Source organism: Leopardus geoffroyi, chromosome A2 (genome assembly GCF_018350155.1).
Source record: "Leopardus geoffroyi isolate Oge1 chromosome A2, O.geoffroyi_Oge1_pat1.0, whole genome shotgun sequence".
NCBI lineage: Eukaryota > Metazoa > Chordata > Mammalia > Carnivora > Felidae > Leopardus > Leopardus geoffroyi.
Window position 1 is genome coordinate 109,875,433 of NC_059331.1, and position 19,695 is coordinate 109,895,127.

Genomic DNA, 19,695 nt, shown 5'->3' on the forward strand with positions numbered 1-19,695 from the left:
CCCTGATAAAATGATGAGGACTGAAAAATTCAAAGATCGTTTGAAATGTGACTAGGGAAATATTTTTAGGGGAAAATGTAGTTAGACTCATTTTTCAAGAAAATGGACCTCTCAGATCTATTGTGGAGAGCATAATTGAAGCCAGTCCCAATGTCCATCACTGCATTTGTGCTGATGTTTCTAGCCAGTGACTGAGTGTGGCAGGGATACTGAGGCAGCTGCATTGCAGGAGAGTGTGCTAGATTCTTTGCACATCTGACTCAAAGACTCTGCTGGCCTTGCCAAATCTTCTTAAAACTGCCCTGAAGTCTAACACCTTCCTCTCTCCCTCCTTCTCTCCCTTCTTTCCTTCCCTCTTTACTTTCACAGAAGTCAGACCTCTGTTGCATTCTTTTAGTGCTCACAGCCTTCTGTAGCACCTGGGAAACCTCACAGATGTGTCTTCCAATAAATCTCTTGCATATCTAGTAGTCTTGGTGTCTGCTTCTCAGAGGATCCGGACTAACGCACAAGAATGCCGTTTCCCTGGCTAAAAAAAAAAAAAAAAAAAAAAAAAAAAAAAGAGGAAGAAAGCAAGCAAGCAAGAAAAAAAAAATTAAAACAAAGGAGAGAGGAGTATAGCAATCTCCTAAATTGTTAAAAATTCATTTCATATTCAAGGACCAAGAAATTATATGTAAAGCTAATTAATTTAGTTTATCTTTGTTATTTCCATCTAAAACTATTAAAAACAATATGCTTAGGAGACCCAATTTTAATTAATTAACTAATTAATTATTTTAAATACTTATTTATTTTTGAGAGAGAGAGAGAGACAGAGTGAAAGTGGAGGAGGGGCAGAGAGAGAGGGAGACGCAGAATTCAGAGCAGGCTCCAGGTTCTGAGCTGTCAACACAGAGCCTGACATGGGGCTCAAACTCAGACCACGGTATCATGACCTGAACCGAAGTCGGATATTCAACCAACTGAGCCACCCAGGTGCCCCAGAAGACCCAACTTTTAAAGAAAGTAAGTTTCAATTATCCATTTTATTGATTTTATGGCCAAAGACAATTTTATTGTACAAATACAAAACTTCCTCTTCCACTTAATAAAATAGTCTCTTAGCTTAGTCTCCATTGAAACTCTCTGAGAACTATAGTCCAATGTTCTATTCTTTTTCTCACATTAAGAAAAAAAAGGCAGTTTGTTAACAAAGGGGCAATATGGAGGCATTATATGGAAAAAGGACATTACCTACGGCAGATTTTATTTTCCAAAGACACACTGCAGCATTTCCCATATATGTGCTCCTCTGCAATGTGACCTTGCAACCCTCCCATAATAGATCTGTGTTCCATCACCTTAATATGGGCAGGCTCATACTGCTGTGGGCATACCAGTAGGTAGAAGTGACCATTCTTGGATCTGTGAGTTGATATCTCTTACTAACTTTGGAAAATTCCTGACCGTTATTCTCTTTATATACGTCTTTTGTCCCATTTTTTTTTGTTTTCTCCTTCTGGAACTGCACACACACTATTCGATTTTGTCCTAAAGGTATCAGAGGCTCTGAACCATTTTTTTCACTTTTTTTTTTTTTTTATCTTTGTGTTTTAGTCTGAGTAATTTCTATTTATCTCTCTTTCAGCTGAATTTTTTCTTCTGTTTTATCCAGTTTTCTTAAATCACATTAAATTTTTTTTCTGATTGTATTTCTCATTTCATTTACATTTTTTCCAATAATCTTGATCTTTCTGCTGAAATTCTCCATATGTTCCTGCATGTTTTCCACTGAATCTTTAACACATTTATCATGTTTAGTTTTCAGTACCTGTATGAAAATTTGAACATCAGGATCATCTCTGGGCCTGATTCTATGGATCATTTTTTCTTTTGACCATAAGCCAAATTTTTTTGATTATCCACACCTTTCATAATTTTTGATTGTGTGTCACAGAGTGTATATAAAAGAACTGTTGAGAATGTATTAAATGATACAGGCCTTATTCTATCAGTCTGCTATGCTGGGTGCCTACCTCGATAGAAGAAAAAATACAGGTTTAATTAGATTCAGTCAGCATTGGCTTCAAATATTTTGATCAAGACCTTTTTTCTACAGGAAGGAGGTCTGTATGGAGAACGCTTTGTACTTTGTGCTCAGTCACCAGCTTTCTGAACCTTGGAAGTTCTCTGTTTTATAACCTGGCTGCTGCCATTTTGTCTGCTGTGGAGTGGTCTTTGTTCTCCAGTCATGTTCTCTGCTTTCAGTCATGTCTTTGTAAGATCTCTCCTTATCCTGCTGTTCCATTTCAGGCATGGAGGTTTCTTACAATATATCATAGGGGGATTTCTCTCTTCTACCCCCTTAGCCTTGAGTAGCCAATGCCTTGGATTAGGTCAAGAGTCAGATTGCTCCATAGGGGTCTTTCTCGTCTTGCCCATCCTGATCCAGCTGTTAACCACTTTCTTGTATTTGGGGAAGATCTGTGAACCTTGAGATAGTTGGGGAAGGAGTACTCTTCTCTGACCACAGACTTTGAAACTTGTAACCCCTGTACTAAGTGAAGGTTCATGGGTTAAATCTGGCAAGCAATCATAGACTCACTCTGTAGCTGGAGCCCCCTGGATTATACACTGTCACACCAATTCACACATGGGCAATAAAACATGGTTAAAAGATCACCTCATTTCTCTTTGTCCCTCTCTATGCAGTCTTCTTTCTACAGCCAACCCACACAAGATAATGGCAACTGTGAACTTTTCTTCCTAAGACTGTCTTATTACTTCCCGGATTTTCGTTCTTTTAGATGTCTTTAGGTCTTCAATTCTCTGAGTTTTTTTTTTGTTGTTGTTGTTGTTGTTGTTTTGTTTTGTTTTAAACTGTGAATTTGTAACATATCTGGCTCATTCTTATTGGGATGGAAATAAGTGGTCTTTTATAAATCCTAAGGAGAAATTCATCATGTTCACTACCTCCCACCCTCCTCCCAATTTGCAGTAGTTCCTCGGTTTTCCCCATCAAAGCCCATAAATCCTATGAGGCAATGCTTCTACCACTACAGCTCTTGCCCGGCTTCTGTAATTGTTCCCTAAATTCCCCTTTAGACTTCAGGAAAATCATAACTACCCATTCTTGCTAGAGCTGAGCTGCTCCATTATTTTTTCTTGGCTTCCTTTAACTTTGTCCATGCTTTAAAAAATAGTCTCTTTATTAAACTCTTTTCAATTATGCTATTTGAATGAACTATATCCTTCCTGCTGGACCCCTAATCAATAGGTGGCATTTCGTTGAGATAAAGAAAGAGATTCAGCCCACAGGGAGATAGTAGAAGATATTATGAAGGAGACAAAAAAAGAGTTGCCATGACTGGGGGGAGCAATGAAGTGGTACAATATTGGTGGCCTCCAGGAATGAGAAGTGGATGAACCGATCTCCTCGCTCGGACTCCTTTAGTAAGTTTTTGGCTTTTACAGTGGAAGGCTGAGCAGCATTGTATTGTTTGGGTTGGATGGTCATTTTCTAGAGTGATTTTTGGAATACTTCGGGGTGTACAGAAAAGATTAATGTGGAATACAAAAGCAAAAGAATCAATGGAGCCTTCTTGGTGTGGTGGGATTTGGGGAAGCAAGGAGAGCTTAGAAGACAGAGCAGGAAATAGTTAGAACACTAACTATTTCAACCAATTGCAGTGTTCTACTTAACATATGTTTTAGGGCCACCTGGGTGGTTCAGTGGGTTAAGCGTGGGACTCTTGATTTTGGCTCAGGTCATGATCCCAGCAAACCATTTGTGAGTGCTGACAGCATGGGGCCTACTTTGGATCCTCTCCCTCTCCCTCTGCTCCCCTCTAATAAATAAATAAACTTTAAAAAATCCATATATTTAGCATTTGCTATCACATAATTTACTCAGTATGAACCTTTAGGTTCCATATAAATATCTGAACATTTCTTTATAAGAACCTGTTTTGGTAGATGGTACTATGAAACAACCAAGCCTTTACTGGCCTGGCTTAGGTGCCTGGAACACAGTAGGCATTAGAAAACTAGTAGTCTTGGGGTGGCTGGGTGGCTCAGTCAATTAAGTATCTGACTTCAGATCAGGTCGTCTGTGGGTTCCAGCCCTGCCTCAGGCTCTGTGCTGACAGCTCAGAGCCTGGAGCCTGTTTCAGATTCTGTGTCTCCCTCTCTCTGCACCTCCCCTGCTTGTGCTCTCTCTCTTTCAAAAATAAATAAACATTAAAAGAAAAAAGCCTATTAGATCTAGTAATACTGGCCTACACTTATTAAGCACTTACTTTGTGCCAGGCACTGTGCAAAAAAGTGCTTAACATAATATCTCAATTTATAGGTGAGAAATCTGAGGATACAAGATGCATTTCCACAGTAGACAGTCAATAAAGTGATAATGGACTGACTTGAGGTGAAGACTGTATCATTTAAATATTTTTCACAATTCTTATTTGGGAAAAAAAGAAAAATTTATTGATATTTAGTATTGAAAGACAAAAATAATCTCTCCTGATTTTCTCTGGCATGCACGTATTCATAGTTTATCAGTATTTGCAAATTCCTGTAGGATAAATTTGACGTGACAGGAGTCACATTTATGGGCCATGTACTGTACCTACTTTCCTAGAGAAGCCGAGAATTCACTCTCCTTTTATTCCTTCCCTTATTTCCTTCCTTTTATTTCCCCCCACTTCATTCTCTCTTTTAAATCATTCACATTCGTTTATTTATTTCTCCATTTATTCCTGCCTTCCTTCAAACAAGGCCAGGTGCTTAATTTAAAAATCTCATTCAAAATGGTGCCACGTCATCCACCAGGGCCAAGAACCGAGAGGTGCTGTCATATTTCTCCCTGCCAGCGTGGATCTCCGTCGAGCCCCGCCCTCTTCTCCTCACCTGCTCCCCAGGAAACGACAGGGAGGCCGCTGTCACACGGTCTGGCCTCGAGCTGGGTCCCCTACGGCCTCCACCCCCTCCCCCTCGGCCCCGGGCCGTCTAGCCTCTCCCGGCTGCCGGCAGGCGGAGCGCATTTATTTGCATATTTCTACCTTTGTTCCCTGCCGGCGGCCAATCAGCGCGCGGGGCGAGGCGGGGGTGCTGGGCGGGGCTCGGGCTCAGGCTCCAGCTGCTGCGGCCGCAGGTTCCAGAGCGGGTTCGAGCCGCGGCGGGCGCGCAGCGCACTGCAGCCGCAGCCCAGGCCTCCCACCCCGGCCTCGGCCAGGCCTCAAAGGCAAGGACAAAGAGGCTGTTCCGGAGGCTCCGCCCGAGCCTCGTTTACCTGCGGTTTCGGCAACCACAGGCTCCAAGATGGTTTGCGGGGGCTTCGCGTGTTCCAAGAACTGCCTGTGCGCTCTCAACCTGCTGTACACAGTGAGTACCCTGAACCGGTTCCTCCCCGCCTGCGGGCTTTGCACCTGCTCGGTTGCTCCTTGGTTCCCCTGCCTGACCAGCGACTCTGACTTCATTCCGCACCCCTTCCCGTCTTCCCACGCTCTGCGCGCCCCTGACCTCACCAACACTCCCCGCCGGAGACCAGGAGCCGGCTCTTGTCGCAGTCTCTTCCTTTCCCTCATTGTGAAGCCGCCGTCTTTCTGGCTCACTGGCCGCGTCTCTGCCACATTGCTCTACCCCGCCCCCTCACCCACCGCCTTGTTTTTCTGTCGTTTGACCAGACCTTTCCACTTTCCCATCCCTATCCCTTCTGATACTCGCTCCTGGCTTCCAACCCCGTCTGGGGCGGGTTTGGAGGCGGGAGAGCAGCCTCAGGTTTGAGGACAGTTTTGCAAAAATAGCGTGATCTGAAACTGACAAGGCGGCATATGGATGGTGTGCATCTTGGTTAGCTCTCCGTGCTCTTGTGATTTAAATTGAGGTCACCGAGTAGGTTCACAGGATATCCGCAGCTTCCGAAGTTTGTTTCGTGCTTACATAAAGGGACGCCTTTTTTTTTTTTTTTTTTTTTTGTCAGTTTGTTCATACTGGATGCTTTTTCCATGTGGTCTCCCGATTTATTAATATCCTAACTCCATTTTAAGCAAAATCCTCCAGTAAATAAGCAAGCCTCTACCCAAGTCATTCCTTTCTCTGCTAATAAGCTTGGGCCTTTTAGTTTTAATGGTGCAGTCTACCTCTGTGATTTTTGAGGTGCAATTCTGGGCGAATGGAGAATGGGAGAGCAGTTGCCGTTTATTGATTGCCTATCACAGCTCAGGTCTTCATTCATGATTTCATTCCTCATTCTGACAGCCATCTGAGGCAAGGGGCATTGTGTAAATCTTAAACATAAGATAACGGACCAAAAAGGGTTTTAATAAGTTGGCAAGTCAGGAATAGAACCTAGGCTGTGAGATCCAGATCTTTCCAAAGGCTTCTCTCCCAGGTGGAAGAAACTTCCTCTTCTGTCATCATCCCTCCATCATAGTCTATCTCCCTTCTATAAATACACCTGGTGGTTTGCAGCACCCACCCTGAAAACAAACCCAGTTCTCCTGTATTAGCAGCGAGCTAGGCCATCTGTGCAAGCTTAGGTTACATCCTAGGAATGGAGAGGCTGCCTTGTGGTCACCAACAGGAGAGAGAGGCTGGATTGGTTTACCATTAATGTTCCTTTGTACATGAACATGCTTGCAAAGCTTTGAAGGCAAGACAGTGGAATCAAGTAGGCTTTTCTGGTTAGTTAGTAGGAATCTAATCAACATGGTCACAGATAATAGACTCAGGAGAAAAATTGTAAAACACCTGGTGATTCAGCTCCTTGTAATTGGAGAACCATGTCAAGTTTCAGACCAAAATTCACCTTTGTCTTGCTTGAAGCATGCTTATCTTATTGACTGTATATTAAGTAAGTGCTGACCAATTCTCCAGGTATTTTCTTTTCTTAGCATGAATGGCCTGCTATTCAAATTCATCATTTTGTGCCCTGACTTTCGCCCTCTCCCCATGATTTGGTCACCTGTTCCCCAGACACTTAGTCTTATAATACCTGCTTACACACAGTAGAAAGTCTACTTTGCATGCTTACTTGGCTGTGGGGTCTATATAAATTAATGTGCAATCTATGTATGTATATCTATATCTATATATCTATACACACATATATATGTATAATATATATTATATATACATGTTAAAAGACAAGTTGTTTTTAAGTCTAGTTGTTTTCAAGATATGTCATTTTTGGTTGCATTTAGTGTGTATCAGGAAAGCAAGGAGAAAGGAACATTTTAAGATTTTTATATCTATTCCAACTTATTGGCCTTCAGAATGTATTCTATTGATTTTTAATAGTTATGTAGTAAACCTTAATTAGAAGTCACAAGGCTATATAATAGTTAGCACCCTATTAAATCCTAGACTTTTTAGATAAAACGGGTATTTCTTAAGATGAATTAGCGTCTACTCTTTATGCATTGTGAACAAGCTTAAGTAAGTTCAGCAGTTTAAATTGGAGGTGAATGAGACTTACAAGTTGGACCAGGTCTTAAATAGATGCTGACAATAGCCACTACTATTATTTAGATTCCATATCTTCCTTGGAACATTTTAAGATGAGAAATGTGAAGTAGTTAGGATTGAGGATTGAGGTTGAGGGTGGATTGAGGGTGAAGGATTGAGGGTGAAGACTGAGGAGACATTTCCTTCTAAGGTGGAACTAGGTGGACCTTTCATAGGTTCCAATCCCACCAGGGTAACTACCTCTTAAAATAGGCGCAAAGTTGCAGGATGAGTCTGAGATCATTCCTGAAAGTGTTAGTAAGATCAGGATTGCATACGGGAGTGGCAGGTGTAAAGGCCATGGCCTGCTTTTGTGTTGAAGCATTTTCTTGAGGAACTTAGGACTCTACAAGCCCAACTGTCCACTTGCTCAAGTGGCCTGCTGGTGAGCCTAAATTGAGAGCAGAATTCATGATCAGACCAGAATGCATGTCACTAAAATAGCTTGGAAGGAACTTCCCCTGAACCTGTCTTGGACTTCTGATCACTAGCCAACGGAACAACAGTTGATTTTTGTTGTTATTTATGGTTGGGTCATTTTAAATCAATAGGATCCCTAGCCTTGAATAAGTTTAAGTTAGTGTAGTGAATATAAACTGTTTATAGATATGGTAGGAAGAGGAGAAGCCGAGTTCTCTTCCCTGCATTTTCATGGTATTATGAGAAAAAGAAAGGCTTGTTTCAGAACTTCGTATTAAAGTAACTGAACATTTCTTCACTCAGTAAATATTTATTTATTTATTTATAACAGGCACTGTTCTCAGCCTGGGAAGACAGCAGTGAACCAAACTGGGCTTTAAAATTAATGTGCTTTGTGAAGCCTCGTTTTTTAAAATGTACTTTTTTTCCGTATGACCTCAGGAGCTTTGTTCAGTGAATAAATTTGCCTCGTGTATATCCCACTGAGAACATTGAGAGGTAATAAACACATACAAAGGCAAATACCAATTCTGTGAAAACAGGATCTAATTGGGATTCGTGAAGTGGGAAAACTAAATGTGATATAAGGGAGGGACTGACGTTAGCTGACGTAAAATTTAGGACTAGGAGACATCTTTGTGGATTAGAGAAGTGGGAAGGGAAGAAGCTGTAATAGAGTCAGGGGAAACATAGAAAGAGTGTGCAACTTTTTCATACTGCTTAGGATATAAATGCAAATGAGAGCTACTTTGGGAAAATGGTCTATTTTATTTTTCATGGTTTATTAGAAAATAATTTTGGTTGGAAATGTTCTGACAAATCATGAAAAACAACTTTTTTAAATTATAAGGGGCGCCTGAGTGGCGTGGTCAGTTGAGCGTCCAACTCAGCTCAAGTCATGATTTCGGGGTTCTTGAGTTTGAGGCCCACATCCGGCTGGGCTTGCTGCTGACAGTGCAGATCTCGCTTCTGTTCCTCTTTCCCCCTGTCTCTACCCCTCCCCCGCTTATGCACTCAAAAATAAATAATTAAAAAAAATATATAATTATACTTCTGATTTATGGGGAATTTTCAGAATATGAAATAAATGTTATACTAAAATATGTTAACATTTGGAAGATTTATAATTTATCTCCTTGTGCTTCCTAAACAGAGAAGAAGAGGCTTGAAGGAGTTGTGCTAATTTTCAATATATATATAATATATTATATATAAAATACACATGCATATGTATGAATAGTTTTAATTGAGAATGTAAAGAACATAAATAACTAATCTTAAAATGAGAAATGTCATTTCAGGAGTTTGTTTCTTTTTCCATATTCATTCTTTAAATTCTTTCCAAGTTTGTTTTATTGATTTCTTTTATTTTTTGCAATTTTTTTTCCCTATACCTTTGGTTGCTTTGGGAAAAATCTCCATACAACATCAAAAATTATACTGATTTACATCCATTCTAAGACCCTGAATTACAATGATTTGCCTCTTTCTCTCTCGGAAATTGGATTGTCTTAAAATAGATAAAACATACCATATTTATAGATAAAAAATATATCTATACAGTCTATAGGGAGAAAAAGAATTGGATTCAGGAAGAGAACATAAGTCTAAATACCATCTCTACAACTTGCTTGGAATTTATCGTTGGGCAAACAGCTCACTTTATCTGAGCTTCAGTTTTTCCATTTATAAACTGGTGATGATATTTTTCACTCTTCCCAATGAGTTTTTAGGATAAAATGGAAAAATGTGGGCAAACGCTTTGGATGTACTACAGAAAGCCAAAAAAAAAAAAAAAAAAGTTGTTTCAGCCTCAAGTGGAAAAAGTTTATTTTAATTTCTGAATTACAAACCTGCGTGTGATGATGAAAATATTTTTAGGCTTTTGGGGTTTCTAACACTTAAGGGTAGTTAGTGTTGACTCAAGCAGACTCTATGGAGGCATGAGTTCATGGCCTGAAAATAGTAATGTTAATCTTTCAGTTGTAGGGAAAAAATGATGGAAGCACAGTAGGTGTAAATATGGAATGATTAACCTGTGTATTTTTTTTTTTTTTTTTTTTTTTTTTAGTCACTCTGGTCATTAGGGTGCTGGAAAACTATAATTTTGTTCAGTCTTAACTCTAAAATAAATGCCACCAGCATTGCAGCCAAAGAAAAACCTATGTATTCCTGTTACTTTCAAATGATGACACTTGTCATTTTTCAAAATTCAGAGTGTCAGTTTTCAAATTATTCCTGTTTCATATTTTAATGTGTGGTTAGGTGTATGTGATTTTTCCCTGTGTTCCTGTTCACACTGCTGAATGAATTTAAGATGGTTATGTGGTTGCTGAATATTTTCTTGCGTTTTGAATTTAAAAATGATTCACTGTTGACAAAACCTGAGATTTTTCACATGATGCTGTTGTGCTGATATTTATAGTCTGCCTTTGTGCCAAATGCGTTTGTAAAATTTCCCAACTTTCGATTTAAAAATGGTAACCCAAATGTGCTATTTATGCCATTTCTCACTTGAAGTGAGGTTATTGACTTTCGTAAAGTTTAACAACATGAGTCAAGAGGCATTGCAAAAAAAGAAACAATTCATTTTGGGAAAAATTGCATTTCAGCCCAAATTCGAAAAGTGAGATTTTAGTATGTCAGTGGCTTGATTTACACACAGTTTTAAGTGGTTTAAAAATGGGCTATTATCACTTTGAACACATTTGGATTACTGGTGAAGGCAGGTTAGGTTTAGATACTCTTCCTTCACCTGAATTTATCCTCCCAATTATTTTATGGCTGTGAAATGAATGACCCAAACCCATTTGTGATAATAGAGGAAAACGCTTAGTGAAATCAACCCAAATTCTTTAACACGCCATTCAAGATCTTTCCCCACCCACCCCTCCTGTCTGCATCCCTTTACATATTTCAGCCACACAGAATTCCCCACACAAAATGCCCTTTGTTGCCTTTCCATCTTTGCTGATCCCCTGCCCTCAACCTATAGTACCTTGCCCTGTCTTTGTAAAGTTACTCGAATAAAGCCTCATTTCTTTTCAAAGGCGTTGTTTCCTTAAATTTTTCCTTGGGTATCTTAATACGTGAGTGCCACTCCAGACTAATTCAGTCAGATCCAGGAGAGAGGGAAGGCATGTGATTATTTTTTTAAACCTTTTTAAAACTTTCTACCTAATTCCAAATTACACTGAAGGCTGAGAGTCAGTAATGTAAGATTTTGTTTTACTCTGTCTTTGCCCTTGACCATACCTACTCTCCATATTGTAGATTGCTTTGTGTTTGCTATTTACCCCAGCTAACCATTAACCGTTTGTTGTTGTTGTTGTTGTTGTTGTTGTTGTTGTTGGCAGAGCTCATCGCTTTCCCTTTGTTGGATCCTTCAGTGTGTAGCATTTTCTTTTTTTATTTTTTTTTTATTTTTTTTTTTAAATTTTTTTTTTCAACGTTTATTTATTTTTGGGACAGAGAGAGACAGAGCATGAACGGGGGAGGGGCAGAGAGAGAGGGAGACACAGAATCGGAAACAGGCTCCAGGCTCTGAGCCATCAGCCCAGAGCCTGACGCGGGGCTCGAACTCACGGACCGCGAGATCGTGACCTGGCTGAAGTCGGACGCTTAACCGACTGCGCCACCCAGGCGCCCCAGCATTTTCTTTTTTTAAAACACAGAGGCTATACTCTTCAAATACTTCTTGAATCGAATTGAGAGAATTGGCTGCCCTCTTTTCACCAGGAGTAAAACGTACCTAATGAAAACTTCATAAAAATGATAATTTGATCAAAATTAAATCTAGAAGACAGCCAAATATTTTAAAACGTGGAAGTTAGCATTGGGTTACAAAATAATATTAAGTAGGCATTACATTTATATATCCAATGTAGAATCTAATGTGTTTCTTGAAATACTATTTTTTCCTCTACTGTTGGCCAACCTTTCATATACTACTACTCAGGTTTTCCTGTAACGTTTCCCATGAACAAATCCACTTCCTCTAAAATTGGACTGTAAATCATAGTTGGCTAGGGATTTCACATTACTAGTCTAATATACTGTTAGTCTAATATAAATACAAGATGAAACCAAATAATTTCCTTTCCTTTATTCATTCCAAAAATAAATACCGACTGAGCATCAAGAGCAGTGAACAAAACAAACCGAAATGTGCTGCCTTTATTGGTCTTTTATTTATGGGACAAAGTTAGATGATAAATAAGTAAATACATTATATATCTTATGAGAAGGTAGGCAAGTGCTGTGGAGAAAAATGGAGTAAGAGGAATGAAGAGTGGTGAGGCAGTGGATAGGTAGGGGAGGATAAGTACATATTTAATATATGGCCAGGATTAGTCTGCTTGGGAAGACAGCACTGGAGTAAAGATTTGAAAGTGATGAAACACAAATAGGAAATAGGAAGTGATGAAAGTGATGAAAGACAAAGAGGAAAAGTGTTTCAGATGGATGGAACTTTGAAAAAGATCCACTAAGAGGAGTATTCCTGGTTTATGTAAGGGACAGAGACGAGTCCATTGTGACTGGGACAGAATGAGCCAGGTGGGGAGTGGTACAGGATGTGAGTCAGAGACGTTCTGAGGTGAAGATTGTGAAGGGCCTTGAGAACCCTGGAAGGATGAGAGCTTTTATGCAGAATGAAATGGGCAGCCATTGGTAGCTTTGGGCCTGATTTTCATTTAAAAGATTGTCTGGCTACTGAATTGGGAATAGATGATAGAGGGCAACAATGGAAGCAGTGAGATCATATGTAAGGTTACTGCAGTAATTCAGGCGAGAGGTGTACCAGTATAATATGAATGGAACAACATTATTTTCTGATGGTTTGGAATGAGGTGTGAGAGAAAGAGAGGAGTCATGGATTACTCATGATTTATGGCTTAAGCCACTGTCAAGATGGATCTTCTATTAATAGGAATGGAAAGACTGTGGGTGGAGAAAGCTTTGGGAGGAAAATAAGGGGTTCAGTATTAGATATGATGCCAATCAGATACCCAAATGGAGATGTCAGGTAGCAGTTAGACTACCAACAGTGCAGTTCAGGGGAGAAAAGTAGCTGGAAGTTTAAATCCTGGGAGCCATCAACATAGAGAATGGTAGTTAGAGATTATATTGGATGACATCCACAAGTTAGTGAGGTTAGAGGGAGAATAGCAGTTATCTGTGGATTGATCCAGGGGCACTCCTAGAAAGAGTTTCAGGAGCCAGGAAAGAAGCCAGAAAAGGTAAGAGGAAAACCTGATAGAGGTTGGTGTCCTAGAAACCAAGTGCAAATCTTTTTAAGGAGATAGAATTGAACATCTGTGTCAAATGCTGTTAAGTAAGATGAGGACTAAGACTTGATTCTAGAATTGATCAGTGGAATCATTGGAAAGAGCAATTGCCCTCCTTCTTTTCATATGATCAACTCTGTACCTCTCAGCAGTATGGGCAAGGTCCTAATCACTTTTCCTTTCCTGGGTGCCCAACACAGCCTTGACATATAGTTGACATTTAGTTAATTGAATGAAGGAGTCAGTGCAGGGCTCTTGCTTCCATAACTCTATTTCTTGTCTCCCAGAACTGCTCCAGACAAGGAAGGGGTAGGATACAGTTGGAACTTGGTTGGCAGCCGTGAGCGCCGCCTCAAACTGTGATCCTTGGAACATGATAAGTCAGGATCCCTTACTTTTGATACTTTCTATATCATTTCTTAGCAGATATTATATAATAAGTATATGTTACTTTGTGCCTGGTAAGTATAAAATCTGCTTGGCACCAGGGAGAACATAAGGAAGAAAAATATGTGACAAATGCACTTCAGGCTTCTTTGTGTCATTTGAAGAATGAAAATGACACAAAGAACTGAGGTCTTGGCTTCAACACTAAATGTCTGGATATTTAGCAATATCTAGATTATTTATAGAATCTTCAGATTTCTATCCAGATGTTTGGCATGGTAGAAACACATGCTTGATCATCCATAGCTGAGTTGTTCTTCAGTTTTCCACATTAGGCAGAAGTTCAGAGGGAGAATTGAGCGTTCAAGTGTAATTGCTCATTGTGAATGTTGAAGCATGTACAGGGAAGACAGTCTGGGGCCTTTGCTTTCTTTATATGTCTGGGTGGGGGGTACATTTTGGTGGTATAGTCCCTCTGAACCTTATTACTGTTTTGAATTTCTTATCCTCTGCTACCATCACAACCTCTCTCCTGTTTTAGTGCTGACAAACCATTTCTGAATAATTTAACTACAGAATCGAATCCAGTTCTTTTCAAATGTTCTGTCTTCCTTTTTCATCCTTAAAGCAGTTCACTTACATAGAATTCAGATGCTAAAAAAATGCAGAAGTAACTAGAAATATTTTGGAAACAATTCACATTTTTCTTTGCATCTCATTTTGAAATGTGGATATTTGATGAAACAATGAAAATCTTTTTTATAGCTTATATAGAGAAAGGATAATCTGGAACATCATTAAGCTAAATTTCTTTCTCCCAAATACTGTATTGGTTAGGGACTAAGCATTTGCCTGTCCTTAAAACATAATGAGCGCTATCATGAGCTCTTTCTCATTCAGCAGTGTATTTTAAGTACCTCTTCTGTACCAGGCACTTAGCCAGGTGCTGGGAATATCAGAAAAACATGTGCCTTGCTTGCGTGGCACTTAAAGTATAGAAGGCTCATTGGAAGAATTGGAAGTATGGCTGGAGGTGGGGAATAGTGGCCAATGAATTACCTCCAGTGGTAATTCAGGCTCTGCACATCCTTGGATTTGTTCGCCTGGGATTTGGACTTTATTCTAAGATTAGAGACAAAAGATAGCTGGCCTGAGAATGGCCTGATATTGCTGGCTTTAAAAAAGGACCAAAGACCACTGTATTAGCAATAGGTAATAGAAACCCAGCTACTGCTGCTTAAAATAGTAAGCTTTATTATTTTCACGTAGTAAGATGTCCAGAAGCAGGTAGTCCAGAGCAGGGGCACAATTCAAGGATCTTATCAGGCATCAGTCTTCATTGTTTTCCTGCCCTACCATCCTTGGCATGTAACTTTCTTCCTTTTCACCAAGTTACATCAGCAACTCCAGGCATTATGATTTGTTCCATTCCAGAACAAGAATGATACTGTAAAATGCTTTTCCTTGGAAAGGTGTATCTTTTTTTGAGACAATTTTATTGAGGTATTATTTACATATCATGAGCTGCCCATATTTACAGTATAGAGTTGATAAGTTTTGAAATATATCTATGAACCCATTGCTCCATTCAAGACCTTGAACATATCTATTACCCCTCACAGTTTGCTTATCCTCCTTTGTAATCCCTCTCTCCTGCTGCACAGCCCCTGCTCCCCATGTGCAAGCAACCACTCTCACCTGCTCAGTAGTAAAATTTAGGCTGGAGTTAAATTTGGTAATTCTCGAGAGCGTGTTTGCACAAAGAAGATGCTGTGGACATTTTTCTGGATCATTGATATCCCTTCTTGTTTTGTCCTTAGAGTAAAAAGTTTTTGGGAGGGAGGTGTTTTCAGCTAAAAAGGAAGGGCTCATTTTTTTTTTTAAAGCCTACATTCAAGGTGAATGATTTAGTCTAGGTAGGGAAAGTGGTCTCAATAGTGAAGGCAAAGTCTCTACAAGTATAGAGGTATGAAAAAACTTATGATAAACATTTGCAAGATGAAGCTTGTATTAACCAGAATTCTTGATGGGTTATAGATGAGCTTTAAAGACTACGTTGATGAGAGAGCACAAATTCTTGAAATAATACATAGAATTGGGACATCCAGTAGTTGGATTGTCAAGTATGGCTTGACCAAGGGGATCAGAAAAGGTCAGAGCTCTCTTGCTCCTTTTATCTACTTCTCAGCTCAGCTTGCTTACATTCTTTTTGAAGATCTTACCATGTGCCAAGATGGCCACTGGCAGAATCAATTTTAATTGTACTTGTAACTTACTGTGCCGGGAGAAACTCATTTTTTTTTTTTTTTTTTTCCTTTCAATATCCCTATTGGTTTATGGACCCATCCCATGGACCAGTAACTGTGGACAGGAGGATGAACAACCACGGTTGATAGGCCTATGTTGTGTGTCTCTGCCACCGGTACTGGTCAGATGGAGCCAGTGAAATACTATGATTAAGAGGTTTACAAGGGGTGGGGCACCTGAGTGTCTCAGTCAGTTAAGTGGCCAACTTCGGCTCAGGTCATGATCTCACTGGTTCATGAGTTAAAGCTCCATGTTGGGCTCTTTGCTGCCAGCTTGGAGCCTGGAGCATCCTTCAGATTCTGTGTCTCCCTCTCTCTGCTCCTCCCCCACTCACACTCTGTCTCTCTCAAAAATAAACAAACATTAAAAAACATTAAAAAAAAAAAAAGGTTTACAAGGGATGAATGTGCTGGCTTATAAAGGAAACATGTGTCCATTACAGAGGTCATTCCTCTTCTGAGCAGTAATTTGGTTCTTCTGTTCCTAATTCTAGAATATTCTAGCAGCTTGAAAAGCTTAGTGTTTTGTTTTAGTACTGTTTTAGTTTTGTTTTAGTTCAACACAAACCTAAGCTAGATTATAAAGAACATTATACACAATGTATTTTTTTCCTCGTTCTGTAATGGCATTGCATGTATCCAGAAGTGTACAAGTACATGTTTATTAGTTTTAAACAATTTTATCTGCTGCAGTGATGTTGAAGATAGACTTTTTACTCTTGCCCCTCTACTCTGGGCCATGCACTGTGTGCTTTTGTGTGAAAGTAGGCCTATGTGACAACATTTCTAGGTTGGGTAAAAGGAAAATTGAAAGCACAAAATGAACAAGCTACCATTTGGTGGTTAACTAATAGAAAAATCCTGTGAGTCGAAGACTTCCCTGTTCTTTTATACATGGCTGTGCAGTCAGGTCTCATAAGGAGTAAGCTAAAGAGATACTGTACAAACCCGTAACGATCTGGCTACAAGGCTAGAAGTATATCTTATGCAGTATAATACTGTCTTCAGTATTATATTTGAGTGTTAATAATTACCTAAATATAATGCTAGGCACTATGATATGGAGAAAAAAATGCACCAAGCAGAAAGCTCTGCTCTGTGTCGTTGGGCGTGTGACTTAGCCATTCTGATTTATCACCTCTAAGGAAGGGGATATGTCACTGGCCAGGTAGCTTTGTGTCTCACTGTTCTGTGAGTTTGTGCTGTCTTGTGAGCCCTGGTTGAGAATTGCTTTCCCTTCCGCTAGCACCCTCCTGTCGCTTCCTTCCTCACAATCCATCCCTGTGTGAACTACTGGTTCTCCCACCACCTCCTCCTTTTAGGACTTGGTTGGGGAAGTAATGCCAGTTGTAGATGCTTTTATAATCTTGCTTTGGTGTGGCTTTTCCATTATAGCTCGTCTAATCTCTCTTCTAGAAGCTCTTTTTATGTGATGTACTTTTCTTTGTTTTAAAGAGAAAACAGGAAGGGTTGGTGCTTCCTGCTCATAAAAACATTGCTGTTGCGGAGTTAACGGATCCATAATCTGTTTTTATCAGTACTCTGTCTCCCATGCGAAGGAAACTATTTGTTATAGATCTAAATTTACTTTCTATTACAATTGGTCTCATAAGGAAACTTGTTATTATTGAACAAAGGATTCTTGCAGTTTCTTTGTCTACCAAGTTCTGGTGACAAACTTAGGCTTTTTAATTATACAGTTAGAATTAATTTTATTGGAATCAATAATTTTTAGATCACTAGTTTGGAAGACTTCATCCAGTCCTATTCTCTTCAAAATTACAAACCGACCATAACATATAATTACCACTACTCAGAAATAAATTGTTGCATTACTATCTTTAAAGGGCTTCTTTTCAGTAAGTCAAAGAAATGCTTATAAGCAAGTCTAATTAAAGCCATATCATAAACCTTTGGGTGCTATTTCTAAGTAAAAAAATTGTGTATATTGAGGGCTTTGTGTTACGATGTGTTAGAAACACCAGCCACACAGAACAAAACATTTATATTGTTTTCAATTATTTTATTTAAAAAAAAAAAAAAAAACAGGCGCCTGGGTGGCTCAGTCCGTTGAGTGTCCGAGTTTGGCTCAGGTCATGATCTCACGGTCCGTGAGTTGGAGCCCTGCGTCGGGCTCTGTGCTGTCAGCTCGGAGCCTGCTTCGGATTCTGTGTTTCCTTCTCTCTCTGCCCCTCCCCTGCTTGTTCTCTGTCTCTCAAAAATAAATAAATGTAAAAAAAAAAAAATTAAAACAAACAAACATATTTTGGGGGTTATCAGAAAATTGACTAGCCCAATTAAGTTTATGTTTGGACAAAGTATAGTCATAACTGCAAAGTTTGTTTTGGATTGGACAGTTAAATCTATGGTCTCTTCCATCTTACAGATGAGGATGTATGTGTGTGTGTCAACATGCCTGTGCTTGAGAGCTGGATACAGGAAGGGGAGATAGTGTGGTGTCATTTTCACACATGAGATCATCCAAGTGTGATAGATCTAGAGTGTTGCTTTCTGTTATAAACAAGGGAAGATTCAACAAATTATTGGCTACTGCTTTCAAGTATATACCACTGCTGTCTTAAAGCCTTCCTTTTTCCTAAACGGAAGCAAATTACAGGATAGAATGTGGATGGTACTTGCAGGTGCACAGATGAAAATTAATGTGGAATATTTGAGAAATGAATGAGAATATCTTGATTTATGTGGCTGTGTTCGAGGAATAGTGGGAACAAAGGTTTGATGAGGCAAGTTAGAACAATTTACAAAGGAAGGCACAGCAGGAGAATTGAGAATTGGTGCCCTGGTAAGAAAGGGGATGTTAGATTTTCAAGGGTCATTTAAATTAGGAAATATTTCGGGGCGCCTGGGTGGCGCAGTCGGTTAAGCGTCCGACTTCAGCCAGGTCACGATCTCGCGGTCCGTGAGTTCGAGTCCCGCCTCAGGCTCTGGGCTGATGGCTCAGAGCCTGGAGCCTGTTTCTGATTCTGTGTCTCCCTCTCTCTCTGCCCCTCCCCCGTTCATGCTCTGTCTCTCTCTCTGTCCCAAAAATAAATAAACGTTGAAAAAAAAAATTAAAAAAAAATAAATTAGGAAATATTTCATGTGCACAGAAAATATGGTAGACCCTTGTGAACCCAACAAGCTAATTACACAGATGCCAGTGTTTTGCCACATCTCCCACTTTTTTAGAAGTTAAGTGGACAGGGGTGCCTGGGTGGCTCAGTTGGTTAAGCGTCTGACTTTGGCTCAAGTCATGATCTCTCGGTTTGTGGGTTCGAGCCCTCCTTTGGGCTCTGTGCTGACAGCTCAGAGCCTGGAGGCTGCTTAGGATTGTGTGTCTCCTTTCTCTGCCCCTCCCCCACTCTCACTCTGTGTCTCTCTCAAAAAATAAACATCAAAAAAATAAAAAATAAATAAAGAAGTTCGGTGTTACAATACAGGTAAAGGATCACTCCATTCCCTTTCCCATTTTTCCCCTCTTGAAAGTAGTCACTATTTTAAAATCAACATCTGTCATTTCCATCCATGTTTATATACTTACGACAATTTTAACTATTAACCACAAAGAACATACAGTGGCTTTTTATGTGTTTGAAAATTGATGAAGTGGTATGTCTTATCAGTATTTATGTAATGTGTTTCATTTCTTTTCTGTTTGAAACTTATTGATTTAATAGAAATAGATTTGTATTCTACTGTGTGATCACATTAGTTTATGAATGTCATATTCATGGTCTCTGAGGTTGTTTTCAGTTTTTTACTGTGACAAACAAGACTGCAGGAAAATCCTGATGTACGATGTCTAG

General features: G+C 39.6%; 1 protein-coding gene across 1 annotated transcript in view; it reads left to right on the plus strand.

The window, feature by feature from the left end:
* Positions 1-5,107: 5,107 nt before the first annotated feature.
* TSPAN13 (tetraspanin 13) overlaps positions 5,108-19,695 on the plus strand; it is a 32,814-nt gene continuing 18,226 nt past the window's right edge. Inside the window, exon 1 of the mRNA XM_045494999.1 lies at positions 5,108-5,364. Within this exon, the coding sequence (XP_045350955.1) occupies positions 5,302-5,364 (63 nt within the window). The 5' untranslated portion in view covers positions 5,108-5,301. The remainder of the gene's footprint in view (positions 5,365-19,695) is intronic.